Source organism: Amaranthus tricolor, chromosome 10, assembly GCF_026212465.1.
Source record: "Amaranthus tricolor cultivar Red isolate AtriRed21 chromosome 10, ASM2621246v1, whole genome shotgun sequence".
Lineage (NCBI taxonomy): Eukaryota > Viridiplantae > Streptophyta > Magnoliopsida > Caryophyllales > Amaranthaceae > Amaranthus > Amaranthus tricolor.
In genome coordinates, this window is record NC_080056.1 from 1,810,563 (window position 1) to 1,828,833 (window position 18,271).

The following is an 18,271-nucleotide window of genomic DNA, read 5'->3' on the forward strand; positions in this document are numbered from 1 at the left end:
ATTTTTAATTTTTGTTACTTGACCCATTTTACATTGTCTTTAGAATTCTAAGGAATTAAACTAATTTCACATTTTCAAATTTAAATTTACCAAACATATTATTTGGATTAATTCGGCATTTGAAAACGAATTTCAAGTTGCGAAAGCCCGAATATGACAAACAAACAAATATATGTCTATTCTCGGACGAGTAAAGTGTTGCTTTGGCGAGCATGCTTGAACTCTAATTAAAGTATTAAGCACGGTGCTAGGATTGTTTATGCTAAAACGAGTGAAGTGTTATTCGAATAAACAAATTAAAAAAATGTTTGATTATTTATGTGACCGGATCTTGAATCAAGGCTATGCTTGAGCAGGGTTGATAAATGTGGGAGAGTCTAAGCATACGAGCAAGAGGTAAGGCAAGGCCATGCTCATATGTACATAGTTCAGTTCATACTAATAAACTCATTCAAAGGCTTGACAATACAGACAACCATTTTTAAAACTTATTAAAATGACTGTAAATACATATTAAAAGTGATGTTGATTGATTTATGACACATCAATATGTTCTAAAGTTAAGAGCATGAACAAAATCAATATGACTAAATTTAAATAATAATAATTTTTCATATTCATATCCAACCACCACCTTATAACCTTATAAATTGAATTCTAAAAAAAATGAGAAAAATTAAAGGAAAAATTGTCAAGAAATACCTAATAATATTTTTTTTCCAAAAAGTAAAAAAGTTTTGCCAAAAAATACCTAACAAAAAATTTTATTTTCCAAAGAGTACCAAGTGACGTTTTGTTTTAATTGACCGTTAAATATAATGGTTGACTGGTCAAAATCGAATTTTTTTTCCTCATCTTCAATTTTTTTCCAATTTAACTTCGATTTTAAGTAAAAAGTAGAGGGAGAAGACAGTGAGGAAATTGAATTGGAAAAGAATTTGAAGATGAGAAAGAAAAATTTTCGATTTTGACCAGCCGATCGTTATATTTAACGGTCAACTGAAGGAAAAAGTTAAAAGGTACTCTCTGAAAAAGAATAAATTTTATTTGGTATTTTTTCACAAAACATTTTTTTATTAGATATTTTTTGAAAAAAATATTTATTATTAAGTAATTTTTCACACTTTTCCCAAAATCAAATGACTAGAGAAATCGGTTATAAAAAATCCAAAGAATAACGAAATAACCCGAATATCAGATCCTCGGCCCGAAATCCTTTATTCCCTAAAGACGGATCCATAATTATCCAAAATCTATATTTGCAAATCGCTGTAGTCTACTACTCCATCAACATGATTGAAACAACAAATTGCAGTAAAATCACCGCATTTTCTTAGATTCTACTACTCGATTGTTTACTAATTACAAGATTACTCCTGATTCGTTGAAGAATGAATGTTCGATTTTGAAAATTTGGAGAAAAAATGAGTGTAAAATGTAGGGTTTGGTGGCCTAAGGAACTTTTATCTTCGCAACAAGCCAAATCTTCATGCAATCTTTTGTTATTTGGATGGTTTATCTCTTCGTCATCATCTTCTCTTGATGTTGTAGTAGCTTTCGCTTATTCTGATGACTTTCTTTCTCTTCGTACCTCTGATTCCTCCATTCAGGTTAGCTTTGCTTCCATATCTTATTACTTTTTTGGTTAATTTTTTATCTAGTTAATTATTATGTGTATCAATTTTTATGTGATGCTTTGTGAGGATTTTATTTTTTGATTCAATTCTAGTTAAATCTTGTTGATGTTTGGAATAATTTTGCAATAATGTCCAGGGATTAAGTTAATTGGATTTGTGTTCGTTCTATACAATTTTTGTAAGTTTATCTGTATATAAGGCTTTTGTTCCGTGACGCTGCATTTTTTAGTGTGAGTGTGACCTGTTTGGAGAAATTGGTGGAATGAGAAATACGATGAGGAAAGAACGAATGAATAAGAAGGCGAATTTCTATAATAATAAGTTTCTGATCTTCTGCTGCTGTCTAAGGAATCGCTGTGCAAGCATAAGCTGCAGAACGATAGATTTTAGGTTCAATTTGCATTTGATTAGTGAATAAAATGACACGTTTTTCATGACTCGTGTTTAGGATCATGTGATGTGTTTTTGAATCTACGCCCTATGGACTCTTATTAGGTCACTGAATGATGAGGAGTGATGCTGGATTTTAGTTAATCAATCTTGTTCTCCTCCGAGTTTAAATTATGCGCGGGGTTTCATTAGTGTTGAAATATTTAATGGAATGGTAAATATTTGTGTGCTTTGGATTTTAAACCATCTGCCTTACAGCTACAGGATTGTATGAATGATGGACTTTTGAAATTCATCCAACATAATTGTCGTGGATGCAAAAAGGGGTGAAGCCAGGAATCCAAAGTAGGGGGGCAATAGTCAAATGATCGATACAATAGCAAAATAATTTATAATAGCAAATTAAAGTTGTTAGTACGTAATATTGTTGGTTTTAATATTTATTACAACATGTTACATTTATAGCTTGTATGAAGATTTGAAACATATATCTCAAGTTTCATTGTCATTAATTACTATTTTGACCAATAAACATTACTGTGCTATTTAATTAGCCCTTTGTAATATACTAACATATTTATAAAGTAGTAAGGGGACCAGATTAGGCGGCATGCTTGGCGCGAGGGTCGGGCCTCCCCAGGCCCCTATGAACCTTCGTCACTGGTTACTAATGGAGTTGTGGTGAAGTGGCACATAATTTGGCGCTTCAGATTAGCTAGTGTTTATGTCAACGCTTAGGATTAGGCTTACATTGGGTTTGGGTCCCTATTTCTCATGTCTTTGTTTTTGACGGTTTTATAGAGGCAGGAAGGATAGGTTTACATATGCTTGCTGGTGAATGTCATTGACATAGTGTCCAATTCTGTCTGTAAAAATGTAATTCATTGTTCTTAAAAAGGAAAAATTGCAAACAACCACCTTATAAGTACCCAAACTTGTAAAAAACCTGCCTCATATAATATTTTTTTGCAAACAACCACTTCATGTCACATTATTTTTATGAACCTCCATCTTTTATTGTATTTTCCTTGTGAATTTCTACTACTTAATACTACAGGGAGTTGTATTTGTTAAATTATGGACTCCACTTTATGTATTAATGTTTTTAGAAATTTAATGGAAATTGGATTGTTAAGTTGTGAGCCCACCTAACATTTAATCTCCTTCAAACAAAAATAGTGTCCCAAACTGTTGCAACTTGGTGGCTCACAAAGTGTCATATAATATGGTTGTGTACAGAGATACATATATAAAGTGGTTATGCACAAATTTCGGTCTATATAAGGTGATCGTTTATACATTTTCCGTAAAAGATTATTACTTTACTACTAATGAGGTCAACTCCTTCCCCTTGGGTGTTTTTATTTTTTTTAGATGTTACACTCTATGTTTAAGTTTAAAATAGCTAAGGGTTTTTTTTTTTTTTTTTTGCAATTTTGATGATGTTGCTCATTATGAAAGCCGCAATTTATTTATTTATAATCCTGGACTGAACAAACAGGAAGCATTGGATTGTGCAAATAGAAGAATGCCTGTCACATTACAGGATAAGTCTAGTTTGACTGTTGTTGGTTGTTGTGTACTGCCATTTGAGAATATGGATCCACACAATCTGGATATGGTTAACCATGATCACAATTTACACTTCTCTAAGCATGCTGAAGGCTCTGTGCTCAACGGACAACAATCTTCTCTTAAAAATCCCAAAAAGTTAAGCTGTGGGTGCCTTGATCATGATGGTTTGTTAAAGCGATACAAACATGCTTCTCTTTGCAGCTTGACTTGGATCCACCTTGTGCATGATGCTTGCAGTTTCTCTTCAATTGATATAGGCTGGTTTCCCATATTGGATCATCTCCATTTGAACGGAAAACTAGTGCCTCAGGCTGAACTCCACGTATGTAAGTCTTTCCCATCTTCTGTTGCTTACTTCATATGATGGATATTATTTGCTAGTGTCATTTATTTTTAGTTCTTAAAGTTGTCAGGTTATAATTTGTGAAACTCCTAGATATGGCAGTCATCATTTTGCAACAAACTTTTGTAGTTCGAAACTCACAAAAGGTTCCCTTAAAAGACCCAAGTGGGTTGATGAACTCTATCAGAAACCTCAGCTTATAGATTTGGTAAGATCTGTGAGCTTTTGTTTCATTAGAATATATCAGCTAATTGCTAAGTACAAGATGTGATTACCCCCTAAATACAGGACTCAGTTATTCTGGCAATTAATTGTTCTGCTGCTACAAATTTGTACTTTTGCAAAGATCTGGGACTCCAGATTTCTTCCCGGAAGTCACTGCTATACATGTAAACTTTATCTGGTTCTTTTTGTTGTGTTTCCATTATCTCTGTTACTTGTGTTCTATTTTTTGTTGATCAGCTAAATATACTGTAGGTTTTTCAACTTCATTAGGAGATTTTGGGCAGCTGCTGTGGCCACCTTTTCCACATTTCTGTATACAGTTCTTCAGTTATTCAACAAGCTTGCTGGACGTGGTTCAAGGTTTTGGATGTGTACTGTGTTAGCTAAAACTTTCAGCTATACATGGAAAAATATACAAGTTCGATGCCACCAGATTCTTTATTGGCCAATCTTGCTTGGTGATCCTGACCATAGGTTAGCAATGTATAGTATTTGATTTTTTTTAATTGATATGTTTTACTGGTAAATTGAGATTCTGTATCTGGGCTAGCTTTAGTACTTCCGTATCTTCTGTAGTTTGTGAGTTCCAGAAGATTTTTTTGTTATGTAGTGTTTTGTAATGGAAATTTTCGGACTTTGAGTTGTGCTTCAATTTGGAACATTTTAAAATTTTTTTCTCAAGTTACTAGAGATCTGGTATTAGTAATGATTTGTTAATTATGGTGAAGTCGCTACACAAAATTGAATGAAGACGTCAATTTTGCCCTGAAATTTTTTCCTTTATATCTGTGATGCATTGAATTAAAAAAATCTCCTTTTATCTCTTCCCTGGTTCCATGTAACATGAGGTTCCATGCTGTGAGCCAAATTTCTCGAGTCTGGTATATCAAAGCCCATCTAGTTCTGTGCTGGTTCTGGCCATGGCCAGGTCCTGATTGGGACTAACCAACCTGGGCGCAATGTGGTTTTGGTTAAAAGTTGAATTTACTTTTTTGCGCGAACCAGATCCCAAATCCTTGATCTCAAGTCTTTGTAATGTGCCCCTCCCATTTCTTTTTCTGTATGTCCATGTGTTTAAATTTTCAATACTGCAACTTATTTTGTGGCATCTATGGGATCCTCATGAGAGGTTGCTGAGACATCCAGGGTAGGATATGATATACTTATTCTCTTTTCTAACAATCTTTGACTTCTTGAATTCCAAGGTCTCAAGCATGTGTTGAATATGCGGAGAAAGCTAGGTTACAAAGGCATTCGTTGTGGACTGCTGCGGTCATTGATGTATTTTTGGGGAATCTGGTTGGATTTGCATTGCTATTTCATGCAGAAGCTGTTCATAAATGGTTTTCAACTTTTGCTATTCACTTTGTTGATGATGTTTTGAGGACTGGGTGTGTATGGTTGATGGGAGTACCTGCTGGTTTTAAGCTAAACACAGAACTTGCAAGGGTTTTGGGCATTATTTCACTTAATGCTATTCAGATCTGGTGTACCTTGTGGTTTTCTGCTGCAGACATCTTTTCTTATGTTATTAAGGTCGTGACTTTGTCGGGGATCCTTCTTGGCTTGACTATTCCTGTGGCATTTATCACGGATATGATTGCATTAGCAGCGTTCCTTGTTTCAACACTCCATTACCTGATCTCTCTCTTGTATTCACTTCAGATTCAAGCATTGACAGCTTTATGGCGCCTTTTCAGGTAAATTACTTCATGTATTTATAGTTTTGAAAAGTCTTGTCACAACTATTTGTGGAACTTACAGATTAATAGGATGTTTATTCTCAATGTTTTGATGCCGTTATAACTTATATACATCCTTCAAAAATGAAACCATGAACCAGGGTAGGATCAATCTTTGTTTGAAATTCTGGAGTTTAAGATGTATTCAACCTTCTTTTTATTTGCGAAGTGCCTATTGCCAAAACAACCATTGAGAAAGCATGTGAAAGGTGGAAACATTGGGGAGCTTATCTGTAACACACCGGCCTAGTCCCGATCCAAGACTGGATAGTGAACACACAATAATGGACAATTCGAGTCTGTCCAATGACTCCCAGAAAGACTAATGATTATTACAAGGGTGGCTCTTTATATAGCCTAAGCCCCGGAAGAAAACTACAAAATAACAACTAATCTAACTAACGAAACACCTAGACTAATTAATAGTGAAATGTCGATAATGCCCTAGGAAGGTTGGATCCTCTGACCCAATTTATCACATTATCATTCTATATTGAATGAAATCTTATTCTTGACACATTTCACCCTACTAAGATCCTCTTTAACCACTTATTTCGTTTTGGCATTTCTATAAAGATCCCTTACCTGTTCTTTTGTAGTTCAAGTTGTATATCTCTCCGTACAAATTTAATTTTGCTTGATGTTTTGTCGTGGTTTTGGCTTGTATTTTGTGTTTTATTTTTCACTCCTACATCTTTTTAAAGCCAAATAACACACTTTCTTTTTCTTAATTACTGCTGTTACTTCCTCATTCTTCAACGTTGTGTCCTTTTTCACTACCATACCATCCTTTGTTTAGAATGTTGTTAGCCGTAGGTGTGATACAATTCTTCATGTTTGTGCAAGTTGAATCCTTATCCTTCTTGCTTTGAGCGAGTCTAGCATGGACCGGTCGAATCATGAAATGGTCTCATACAAGAAGTTCAAATTTGAAAAGTAAGTATTTTATGTATGAAAGTGAATGATTTAATTAGTTTAGTTGGTCTATTTACGTCAATTTAGAACTGGTAAATGGTGAGACCATCTTAAATGGGAATTTATGTATTGCTTTCCTAATCAACTTCTTCAACGTATCCATTTGTAAAACTGTTATCATGCCCTTCTTTTAGGTTCTATGTCATTTGGATTCGTATAACCATTTTCGGCATATATGTGTGTGTGTGTGTGTGTGTTGATTGATAATTTGGCCTTTTTTTGATGAGCATAGCATTGTTTATTTAGTGGTTCAAAGCTAATGTTCTCTTCATCATGTTAGGATATCCTGGAGATCTTTAGGAAATAGTGAAATATATTTTGTTGTATTGGTTTTGTTGATTTGTAGTTTTCTTATTAACTAGTGATTGGCAGGGGTCGCAAGTGGAATCCACTTCGTCAGAGGTTAGATAGCTATGAATACAGTGTGGAGCAACATGTTGTTGGATCTCTAATGTTCACGCCGCTGTTGCTACTGCTGCCAACTACATCTGTCTTCTATATATTCTTTGCAATTGTAAACTTAACAATCATCTTCTCTCTTACATTGATAGAGATCATTATATATTTTATTCACAGTACACCTTACAGTCAAATCCTAATCTGGCTATTGAGGTCAAAGAGATTCCCTTCAGGAATCTGGTTTGATACAATTCACTACCAGAGTGCTTCTTTGGTTGATGGGTCTTTTACCGTATCCATGCCACCAAGCAAGAGTATGCCTCAAGGCAATCATGTGAATTCCATGCAGTCTCTGCCTCTGCTTTCACTTCTTTGCAGCAATATTTTCACCTTAGGTGAGGACTTCCGCTGACTGCTGAACTTTATTTTTCCATGGTTATATTAGTATTGGATAGTTTGTTTTGATCTGTTCTTATTGTTGGTGTGTTTTACTTATCTCTTGAATATTGTTCACCTTTTTCATAACATTACTGTATAGCAAATGGGGTAATCCTCAACATGATTTGTCCTTTTGTGTGTGTGTGAGTTTTTTTTTTTTTTTTGAGGCGGCGGGGGGAGGGGAGGGGGTGGCGTTCTAAGGCCACTTTCAGGCAGCGGTTATTGGCTTGACGGCTTGAATGTTTTTGTCTAAATTTAATGCCCATGGTTTCTTAATCGTTACTTTAGACATCTCAAGAGTTTTTTTATAACTCAAAGAGTCAATTATTGTCATATATTCACTAATCTCCTCACGAATCGAAAAAAGCATATAATGGTTTGTTTGGGGCTTAATCCATTTCGAGCATATGGTGAATTCAAAAAGTGAATTAGCTGGCGAATTATGTTACATTGATTGCCACTTGAATAAATAGGATCTGCCAACTAGTATCCAAGGCTGCAGTAAGCAAATGTTAGAACTCAGCATCTGTGCGTTAGAATGATATCATGGTGTTTAGATGGAATGACTTTGTAAACTTGGCAGTAATATAAGTACAATAACGTTGGATGCAAATCATTGAATTTTATAGGACTCTATGGGGAGAAGCAGCCTGGATTAGAAATTTAGTTTGTCTAAAATGTTTGGCTTCTTTGCTGGCAACTGAAACTGAAATTGAAACTGAAATTTGAGAATATTTATGAGTCAAGACTACTTCCGGATTTGTATGAGCTTTTGGTAGGCTTATGTAATTGGAATGTGAAAATTTGGTTAATAACGGGTCCAGGTAGGCAATCGAGATGATAGGGTTTAGTCACTTACTGGTATCTCTCTGTAAAATAACAATCTGAATACAATACAAATGCTCGCATCGTGCAACTTGTGCTCTCGCTCGATTGATGTTTGCAAACTCCTAATCGTTGCTTTGAAGGTAGAATTTTTGGTGTTCGGTTACCTCAAGATCTTTAACTAAAGTCGAGTCTCCAAATTTTCAGGACAAGTAGTCTTTCCTCACTACAAGAATATCTACAGTGGATTTTATTTACAAACTTTGCGGTCTGCTATGTCAGGCATTCTCACAGGAAAAAGGTCTGTCAACATAATTTTCATTTATTGACTCGTTTCTCTTCTGGCCATTTTCTTTTCAGATTTCTTTCTGCAACAGAAGAATGTATTCTCACTGTACTTGTGCCTTTTGCAGTATATCTACGACGCGGTGTTCAGAGAATTCTCCGAAAATGCCTTGGATGTCCATACCATACAAAGATTATTGGTACATTTGCTACAATGCAGTTCTAGCCAATATGCAATGACCACCATTGGGAATATTCGGGATCCTGTAATGTCACATGGCCATTGAAGCAGTGTTCTGCAGGATTTTGCGCGTAACATTGAGTTTTCCTCCAGCCTTCGACTTTGTCCTTGGGGACGCTCATCTTCTCCTGCAAACTATACAAGCACGGCCTCAAAGCTAGTTTTCCATAGTGCATGGTTTGAGAAGTTGGGATGGACATTCGTGAATCAATTTTGTAGCTTTCGATTTTGTTATATGAAATGACCTGAGATTCTGAGAAGTGAGAAGTAATGTTAGTTTGAGCCTTTGTTGTATTATATGCAACTAAAATTTACAATTTTAATTGCGAAGTGATTGATAAATGAACGATTATGTTAAAATTCAAATCAGATCTAATTTCTAAAAGTAAGTTAAGAAATTTATACAACATTAATAATTTTAAATTCAAATCCAATGATCATGAAAATAAGCAATTTTGAGTTATATTCACAACTTTTAATGTAGAGTAATTCATAAGTAACCGTTAACACTGTTTAGTATCTATTTTATTCAATTTGCTATATTCTGTTTATGTTATTGACCTTTCTAATAAAAAATCTTTTCGTAAAAATTATAGTAAATTAGATAACAACGATTATAGTTTTAGTTTTTGTGTTCTAAGACCTAAGAAATATATTTTTTGTTTTTGTTTCCAATATCTAACTCTTACGCCATCCGTAGTAGAAGAATACAAATCTCAACCAACAAGAAATAAACAAAAGATTGAAAGGTATCACGAGATTTTGGATAGAATACAAACACTTTCAGCCACTGCTTTCTGCCTTTCTTAGGCTTGTGAACCAACATTGCATGTAATTCTCTGTTTCACTCAATTTGTCTAATTTTCTATTTTAATTTGTATAAATAATTTTATCTCATTTTTATTTTTAAATAAAATTTCCTATTTTAACCTATTTTACCCATTTCATCGATCTCCGTGCCAAAACAACTGGGGCAAAATGGCCGAAACTAACGAGTATATTTTGATCAAGTATATATGGTATATGTTTGACACGCTCATGACTCATGAAAGTAACTTTAACTTATCAATAATATATATTTTTGGACCACTTCGATAAATATATTCTAGATTATGATTTCATGCATATAAGTATATAACATTAAATCTTGAGCAGATGTACATGAAAAAATACTAATTAATATGTAATTTTTTTAAAAAAAGATTGGTACATTACAAAACTATCACTTTAATTTTTGCATAATAATGAAGCAGAGTTAAGGGTACGAAGAAGTAAGCATGTGTCTTAAAAGGAACTAACTAAACCAAAAAATTTGACCATATTATTAAAGTCATATGATATGTTATATACTCAATCATGAATACTTACACGAGAGTTCTTTAGGCTAAAACAAGTATAGATGCAACGCATACCTCGTTATACATGGTTCTATTATTATTCCACTTGAAATATATATAGGGTAGATGACACACTAATATGTCTTAAATTGATTACTTATAATTTTAGAATAATAATTTATAACTTTAAAGTGATCACTTAAAATCTTTAAAGTGATCACTTTAAAGTGATAGTATAGAGTATGGACTCATATCATAGTCTCATATAAGACTTGTTATACTATACTACTTTCAGAGATGAATTGATATACTAGTTTAAGACGAGCTGAATACTCGTTTCGTTTCAGTACATACGCTAATTAACTCTGACAATCATTTATCTGATATATTACATATTTCAAGATTTTAACCCAAAACAGACTATAATTTAAGCAGACCCGAATCTAAACTTGAGCCGACTAATTCCCAATAATTTGTGTTCCGAATTGATTTGTCCATTACCATTGCTATTGCTTGAGTTAACTATGTCATATGTTGGCTAGTGGGTCCCTTGAACGAGAAGATTTAAGGCCAAATGTCATTGGCAAAAGAGGAGAACATGGAGTAAGGAAGCCATTTGTGTCGTTTAGGGTTCAAAAATCCAAGGTCACATGCACCAATTTCAAAAGTTTGTTATTTGGATGTTACATCTCATTCTTTCTTACTAATAAGTACTAAATAAATGCCATAATTATACCACCAATTTATTTTCAATTATTGATCATAATTATCTTATCATCTCACATTAGTTAAATCTTCATAATCTATTCATAGAAATCACGTTAAATTATTAAGTATACACAATAATATGATAAATTTTGCACCAAACTTAAATTTTAAGCATTAAATACAAGATTCTCACCCTTAAATTATGATATTCTTTTTTTTTCAAGTATATTTTATTATACGAGAGAGATATTTAAATAAAGTTTATAAGAGATAATATCAAAGATAAAATATATTTAGGAATAATTTTGTTAGATTCGTCTTAATATAATAAAGCTTTTTATGATACATATTTCATAACTTTAATGATATGTATTAGAGATATTAAGATTTGAAATTTTATTGAAAACTGTACAAAAAATAAAACGGACAAACAAAAAAGAATGAAGGGAGTAGTAATTTGTTAGAAAAAAGATTAATATATCCTAAATATAAAATTATAGTAAAATTTATCTTTAACTTTACCGTTAATTATGTGTTTTATGTATTAACTAGTATACAAACTCGTGCATTGCACGAAGTTTGTTAGTATGGAGATGCGTATAAATAAGATTTTTAAAAAAAGATGCAATTGCATATTATAGTGAACATAATTAATAAAAACCAGTATAATTTCTCTGTTCTTTTATAGTATTGTATGATTATATGATTTGATCTATTAAAATTATTTTGAAAACTTTCCTTTAATACTTAAAAAACATAATTAATATAATAAAATCTTTTGAAATATCAGACAATCGCATTTTAGCCTATAAAAGTGCTGCATTAGGCAAAACTCTATAAAATCGCCATATTAAATTTTCTAGATCTTTTATTTTATTGTATGATAATTCGTATTTATTTTGGTTAAGCAAAATTTAATTCTTCAATTTGATATGATGGAGAATTTTTATGCTTCAAATGAAAATAAAAAAAAGCACATCCTTATATAATACTTCTATAATGCTATTTTTTGTGGATGAAAATACATGCATAATTGTTGAATCCACCAAATCTTTATGAAGCTAGTATATGATACTAACATTCATATAATAATCCATTTTTTTTTTGGTGTAAACCCGTGAAGAAAAGGACTATATTTTGTTCCCATTTAGTTAAATTATATTGAGACTTCTAAGAAAATATAGAAAATCGAGTCTTGTTTCAGATAGAGCATCATGTATAATTTTTTAAAAGTGGTCTTGGCTTGGGTTCAATTCTTATTATCATTCTATTTCAATTCTCCTCTTCCTTCAACCTACTATATACTTGAAGGATATAAGTGGAAAATAATATGTAGGGATCTATATATACTTACAAATTGAGATGATTGATAGTCGGAAATGAATGGACATGAAAATCCATGTAGATTGAAACTAATATATTAGTTTATATAGTCGACTTCAATCTTTCAGAATTAAGACTCTATCGTTATTATTATTAATATTTATTTAGTTAATTTGAAAAATATAAAAAAATGTGAATAAATAATACATGGTAGTACGTGGCTATCAAGTAGATGATTATACATAGGTTGAAATTGCATCATTGCATGTGAATTATGTCGTTGGTAAATTCCATAGAACTTATCTCATGTGATCCCTTTGATTGAGGAATATAAATCCCTACTTGTTATCTATACATTGCATGTGATCCCCCTCTTGTTGATCTCCAAGCCTAATTTTATATTATTTTATTGGTCAAATTGTTTTATATTAATATGGATAGATGAAAACTTAAGAATAATTTTGCCAAATTACATCTTGTTCTAATTTATATTACTTCGAATATTTTCAAAAAATTAGTTAGTAAAAAAAAAATCAATGTGATAAAAAGATACAAATGTAAAGAAAAAAATGATTGAAAGTCAACAAATTAAAAGACGAAATTTATTTACTTTGTCGATTATTTAAACCAAAATAAATCAATTTGAAAAATTGTGGGCAACAAAGATTTTACTTTGTTTGTCCATATATTTTGGTCTAATTTATGTATTACTATATGATCATCTACTATAGTTTTAATTTCTCCTTTGGTTATTCTTATTTATTGTGGTATGCTTCTACATGTCATGAATTATAATTCATGTTATTTTGAGCGTGTCATCCAAGTCATCTTCCACATGAACAAACCAATGCACTATAATGTTTTTATTATATTGGAATATATTTAGTGATGTTTAATTTAAATGTCACTGATTTAAATTTTTAATAATATAGTGGATTTGGTAATATTTATTAGATCCTTTATTATTATTAAAAAAATATTAATGTTTTTTACAACATAGGATTTAGAGATATTGCTCATAAATGTCACTGTAAACTATAGTAACAATTACATATCCCACTAAATGTCAAATAAAGTGTTATTAAATGACTTTATAGTAAAAATTAAAATAAAAACCAATAATTATTACACTAAAAATTTAAATCAGTAACATTTTTTAATGTCACTAAATCCTATATCGCAAAAAATTAATCTTATAGTAGTGACGTCAATAATTTCATCTTCAAACATTTAACTACAAAACTAATGTTAAATTCTAATGCATAATAGCAAGAAAGGAAACAAAGTGCTCTAAAATATTGATCATAAACAAATTAATAGAATACATCCTCCTTTTCATTTAATTTGCATCATTTTTCGTTTTGGTTCGTCTTATTTAATTTGCATTATTTCTATATATAAACTATGACCCACCACTTCCTTTTAATCTCATCTATTTAATACATTTTAACTTTCTTTAAATTTCATCCATATAATTTATTCTCTCTCTTTATTTATTACCATTATTTGCCTTTTTCTTAGAAAAATCTATTTTTCTGGCAAATCATTTAAGACAAAGGCAGTAGATGTTACTATAGTAAGTATATCCTTTTTTTATTAAACATACCAATTTGATTATTGGGGAGAGAATTATATATAGTAGTAGTTGACTTGATCTTACAACCATTATTTAATTTCTTATTAAACTAAATTTAATTTTAACTCAAAATTAAAGAAAAGTAATATTTTTATTTGATGTCAACTTTTGTCATGCTAAACATAATAATTGATTTAATTTAGTATATTGTATTAATTATATTGTTGCTTACCCATGTACGTAATTGATTGAATGAAGTCATAAAGATCTTTTTGAATCGTTTAATTTCTTGATTGTAGGCGGAGGATATGCTCAACACAATTATTATGTTATTCTTTGATTAGTAATTAGGGTTAAAGGTGAACCATATTTTGTGTCTTTACCTCTTATTTAACACCCTTTTTTTTGTTTAAATTATTAAAAAGGAAAATCAAATTGAAAAATAAGACAAATAATAAATAGATGATAGAAATAAATGGTTAAGATAAAGAGAAAAAAGTTTATAAATGAGATAAAAAGGAGAGTGCAATCATCACAAAAAAGAAAATGGAGCAAAATTAGTCGAATAAACTAATAAATAAAGAGTGCAAATTGAAAGGACAAAGGGAGTGCATAGTCGTAGATTAATGACATTGCTTAACAACTAATAATTACTCATATATGAGAATAAAATCTTGTTTCAGTTGAATCATGTACCACTATTTTAAGGTAAAAGCATATATTCAATTCTCCTTTCAAAAAAAAAAAACGGATATTAAATTTTCATTGCCCCTTCCTGTTCTAGAAAAAAAAAAAAAAAAAAGAAAAATCACTCATGCATAACAATTAATCACAAAGCTAACAATTAATATAAATACTTCTAATAGAGTATATAACATATTACGAAAACCTTTAACTAAATTTATTTGTTGAGTTAAATTTTAACATAGTATCAGAACCAATGTGAAAAAATCTGTCTAATTTTTGTTTTATCACCTCTAATCAACCTTTTTTATATACATTTAATTAGGTTTTGTCTTCACACTTGACCAATAAAATAAAATGAAAAAGAGTGAAAAGGGAAGGAAGCATACCTGTCACAACTGTCTATAAATAGCAATCAACATGGTTAATAACCACCAACACCAACCCTTTTCTATCTCTGGTTCTCTGTACAACTTTTTTTAAGGTGTATACCTTACATTATATACATTACATTTTTTAACAATGGTAGCAATCAAGCTTTTGTTTCTTATTTTCTTTTTTGTTATTGCCCTCCCTTTTTCTCCTGCGGAAACAACCCATATGCATGTAAGCATACTTTTATATTTAGTAAATTCTCGTCTCATTTAAATTGCTACATTATAAATTTCTATAATTTAATAGAGTTAGAAATACACTTTTTATGGGATATTCAACTATAATCATAGGTGGAGGCGCATAGGTAAGAGTGTCGGGGTTGATCATACCTCTTTAAGTTTTGATTTTAATCTTTTATCGTTACGGTATTTAATAAATCTTAAGATTTTAATTATCAGCTTAAACTTTTGGTTGAGTTTTTTGACATGGTATTAAAGCAGATAGTTTAATTAATATTAAAAAAATATGTCCAAAACGAATGACGTTCCTATCCTAATTAATTACTTCAGAACTTTTATAAATTTTTGTAAAAGTGGGTAATTAATGAATTTGATTTTGTTTTTGAAGAAAGGACATGCTCAACCTCCGGTTCCAGCCCCACTAGCTTCATACACTATACCATCGGTAAGATACTGTATTTTTTTTAGTTAATGTTCTGTTTTAGTCAATTTGCTATATTTTTTATTTTTTAACTATTTTTTAGTTAAACGGTAATAATATTATTTATAGAGTGTTAACAATACGCTTTTCAGTTTTACTGAGTTTGCTAATTAGTAATTATAGATAAAAAAAATTATGTGAATGAAAATTAAAGAAAATAAGAAAAATTATATTATAATGAATTATAAATCCTAGCTAGCAAATTATATTTATTTAAAATTTAGATTATATTAATTATTAAATTTTGTTTTGTTTAATAAAATTGCAGTACGGTTATACCCCTGGCAGCCTCGAGCCACAAGGTACATCTATAATTCTATATATATTGTCTCATGCATGCATTTTTCTTGTCTCGTAATTCATTATTAGCATTATCTATCATTTAACTACAAAAATTAAATTAAAAATAATTGGTTACGTAAAAAACTATTTTCGTACTCAAATTTCAACTCCTAATAGGCGAATTTATAGGTTCAATTTATTTTTGATTCAGGGTAGAAAATCAATCCCTGCAATTGCTAGGAAAAAAAATTATCAATCGTATAGATAGTGAGAATTAACCTTAACCACTAAGCTAATTCGGAAATCTGAATTAAAATATGTTAATTTTTAAATTAATCAATCGTATAGACAGTGAGAATCAACCTCAACTACTAAGCTAAAAATTCCGAATTAAAATATGTTAATTTTTAAATTGCGCATGTAAATTCAAATTGTGTATATGATCGAAAAACCTTTTATCTGAATTTACGGACTATTTGAAAAAAGTCACAAATCCACGTTGTTAATGTATTAATTATATTGTTGTTCTTTGTTTGGATGGAGCAGAATGCGGAGAAAGATGTGAATATAGATGCTCAAATACACAATACAGAAAACCATGCTTGTTTTTTTGTAACAAATGCTGTGCAAAGTGTTTGTGTGTGCCTGCTGGTACTTATGGCAATAAGCAATCTTGTCCTTGCTACAACAATTGGAAGACCAAAAGGGGAGGTCCCAAGTGCCCTTAATTTTTATACATACCCTAAATTCTCCAACTACATACTCTCTCGATCCGTCCCATTAAGATTGTCGATCCTATTTAATCGAAAATTTTCTGACAAAAAATTCTTAAATGGGGCAAACTCAAAACGAGGGAATGATATTAATTAATATTATACTAGCTCTACTATTATTTTTTTCACTCCATTTTCTTTCCACCACTATTTTGGTCTATCCATGTTCTTTCATGTACTTTCTTCTCTTTGTCATACAAAATGTAGCTCTTTATTACAATACTAGTGGAGAAATCCGTACATTACACGGTTTTTTTAGCATCGACATGCATAAATATATGTTGTTATATTTTCTAATTTATTCAATTTAATTTTAAATAAATTGTTACATAAACATATGCTATTATATTTTCCTAAATTGAAAATTTTTATTTTTCAGTTTTTTTATTAAATTGTATGGTTTAGAAAAATAAATTGTCATGCACACAATCATTTATATTCCTATTAGATTAATACTTCTATATTTGGCAAAACTCTAAGTAATTGCAATATATTTTTTAATAGTTCTCTTATTAAATTGTATGATTTGGCAAAATTTTAAGAAATCATCATATGTTATTTTACAGTTCATTATTAAATTGTATGATTTAAAAAAATAAATTGTCATGCACACAATCAATTATAAAAGCATCTAAAATGGATGGTATACCAAAATACCTTCTTAAAAATCTCTCTCCTATCTTTTTTTGCCACATATTTTTTTATTAATTTTTTAATTTGACCTACTCATATTTTGGTAACTATTGTGCAATGGTAAATTATCATAAACACTCCAAATAATGAATACATACCAAACCCCTTTTAATATATGGGTCCCCTTATTATTTCTTTTGTTCTTTCATTATATGTAAGCTCATTGCTCATGCTCTAATCCTATTAAATTAATCTTTCTATATCGCCATGTGTTATTTTTTCAATTCTTTTATTAAATTGTATGATGTTATATATGGATTTAATAACTCATTTATTCCTTCCTAATGATAAATATTACTTTTGTCCTAATATTTTGTTATATTTCTATTTTTCAGTTTTTTTACATATATATAAGTAGAGGTCCTTCTATTAAATATAAAATATTAATAAAAGTGTAATATAATAAATAAAGTGAATTCATGTAGAGTTCTTATATTGATGATAAAATATTTAAAGTTCAGATTTTATATGTTTATAATCATTAACTAAAATAAAATTGTGCATAAACCTTTCTATATATGGAGAGTGAAACAAATAAAAGAATTTTCTTTTTGAAAGAAACAAATAAAAGAAATTTATTCAAATAAAAATAAAACATAATATTAAAATGGAGGAAATATAAAAGTTATGTTACTCGTATATGAATTAAAATTACTCTCGACATTTACGTTTTATAAGCACACATTGTACATGAAAAAATGCTAACAATGTTGGCAATTTTTCTA

At 30.4% G+C, this 18,271-nt stretch overlaps 2 protein-coding genes across 2 annotated transcripts; both read left to right on the forward strand.

Annotated features, from left to right (window-relative positions):
• The first annotated feature begins 1,197 nt into the window (after positions 1 to 1,197).
• LOC130825750 (uncharacterized) lies at positions 1,198 to 9,435 on the forward strand. Its single transcript, XM_057691142.1, has 9 exons — positions 1,198 to 1,610; positions 3,529 to 3,924; positions 4,016 to 4,153; positions 4,234 to 4,334; positions 4,423 to 4,644; positions 5,376 to 5,870; positions 7,260 to 7,681; positions 8,757 to 8,850; positions 8,963 to 9,435. Exons 1-9 carry the CDS (start codon positions 1,425 to 1,427, stop codon positions 9,072 to 9,074), a joined length of 2,166 nt encoding a protein of 721 aa, XP_057547125.1. The 5' UTR covers positions 1,198 to 1,424; the 3' UTR covers positions 9,075 to 9,435.
• Positions 9,436 to 15,136: 5,701 nt separating this feature from the next.
• LOC130826203 (protein GAST1-like) lies at positions 15,137 to 17,121 on the forward strand. The gene is made up of 4 exons (XM_057691783.1): positions 15,137 to 15,309; positions 15,706 to 15,762; positions 16,067 to 16,100; positions 16,627 to 17,121. The coding sequence occupies exons 1-4, from the start codon at positions 15,226 to 15,228 to the stop codon at positions 16,806 to 16,808; spliced, it is 357 nt and encodes a 118-aa protein (XP_057547766.1). The 5' UTR covers positions 15,137 to 15,225; the 3' UTR covers positions 16,809 to 17,121.
• Positions 17,122 to 18,271: the final 1,150 nt, after the last annotated feature.

Bases quoted from the DNA above. Each gene is read 5' to 3' on its own strand.
- LOC130826203 (XM_057691783.1), top strand. From the start codon at position 15,226: ATGGTAGCAATCAAGCTTTTGTTTCTTATTTTCTTTTTTGTTATTGCC. The intron at 15,310-15,705 runs GTAAGCATACTT...TTGTTTTTGAAG, and splicing joins CGGAAACAACCCATATGCAT to AAAGGACATGCTCAACCTCC. The intron at 15,763-16,066 runs GTAAGATACTGT...ATAAAATTGCAG, and splicing joins CTTCATACACTATACCATCG to TACGGTTATACCCCTGGCAG.
- LOC130825750 (XM_057691142.1), top strand. From the start codon at position 1,425: ATGAGTGTAAAATGTAGGGTTTGGTGGCCTAAGGAACTTTTATCTTCG. The intron at 4,154-4,233 runs GTAAGATCTGTG...CCCTAAATACAG, and splicing joins AACCTCAGCTTATAGATTTG to GACTCAGTTATTCTGGCAAT. The intron at 7,682-8,756 runs GTGAGGACTTCC...CCAAATTTTCAG, and splicing joins CAGCAATATTTTCACCTTAG to GACAAGTAGTCTTTCCTCAC.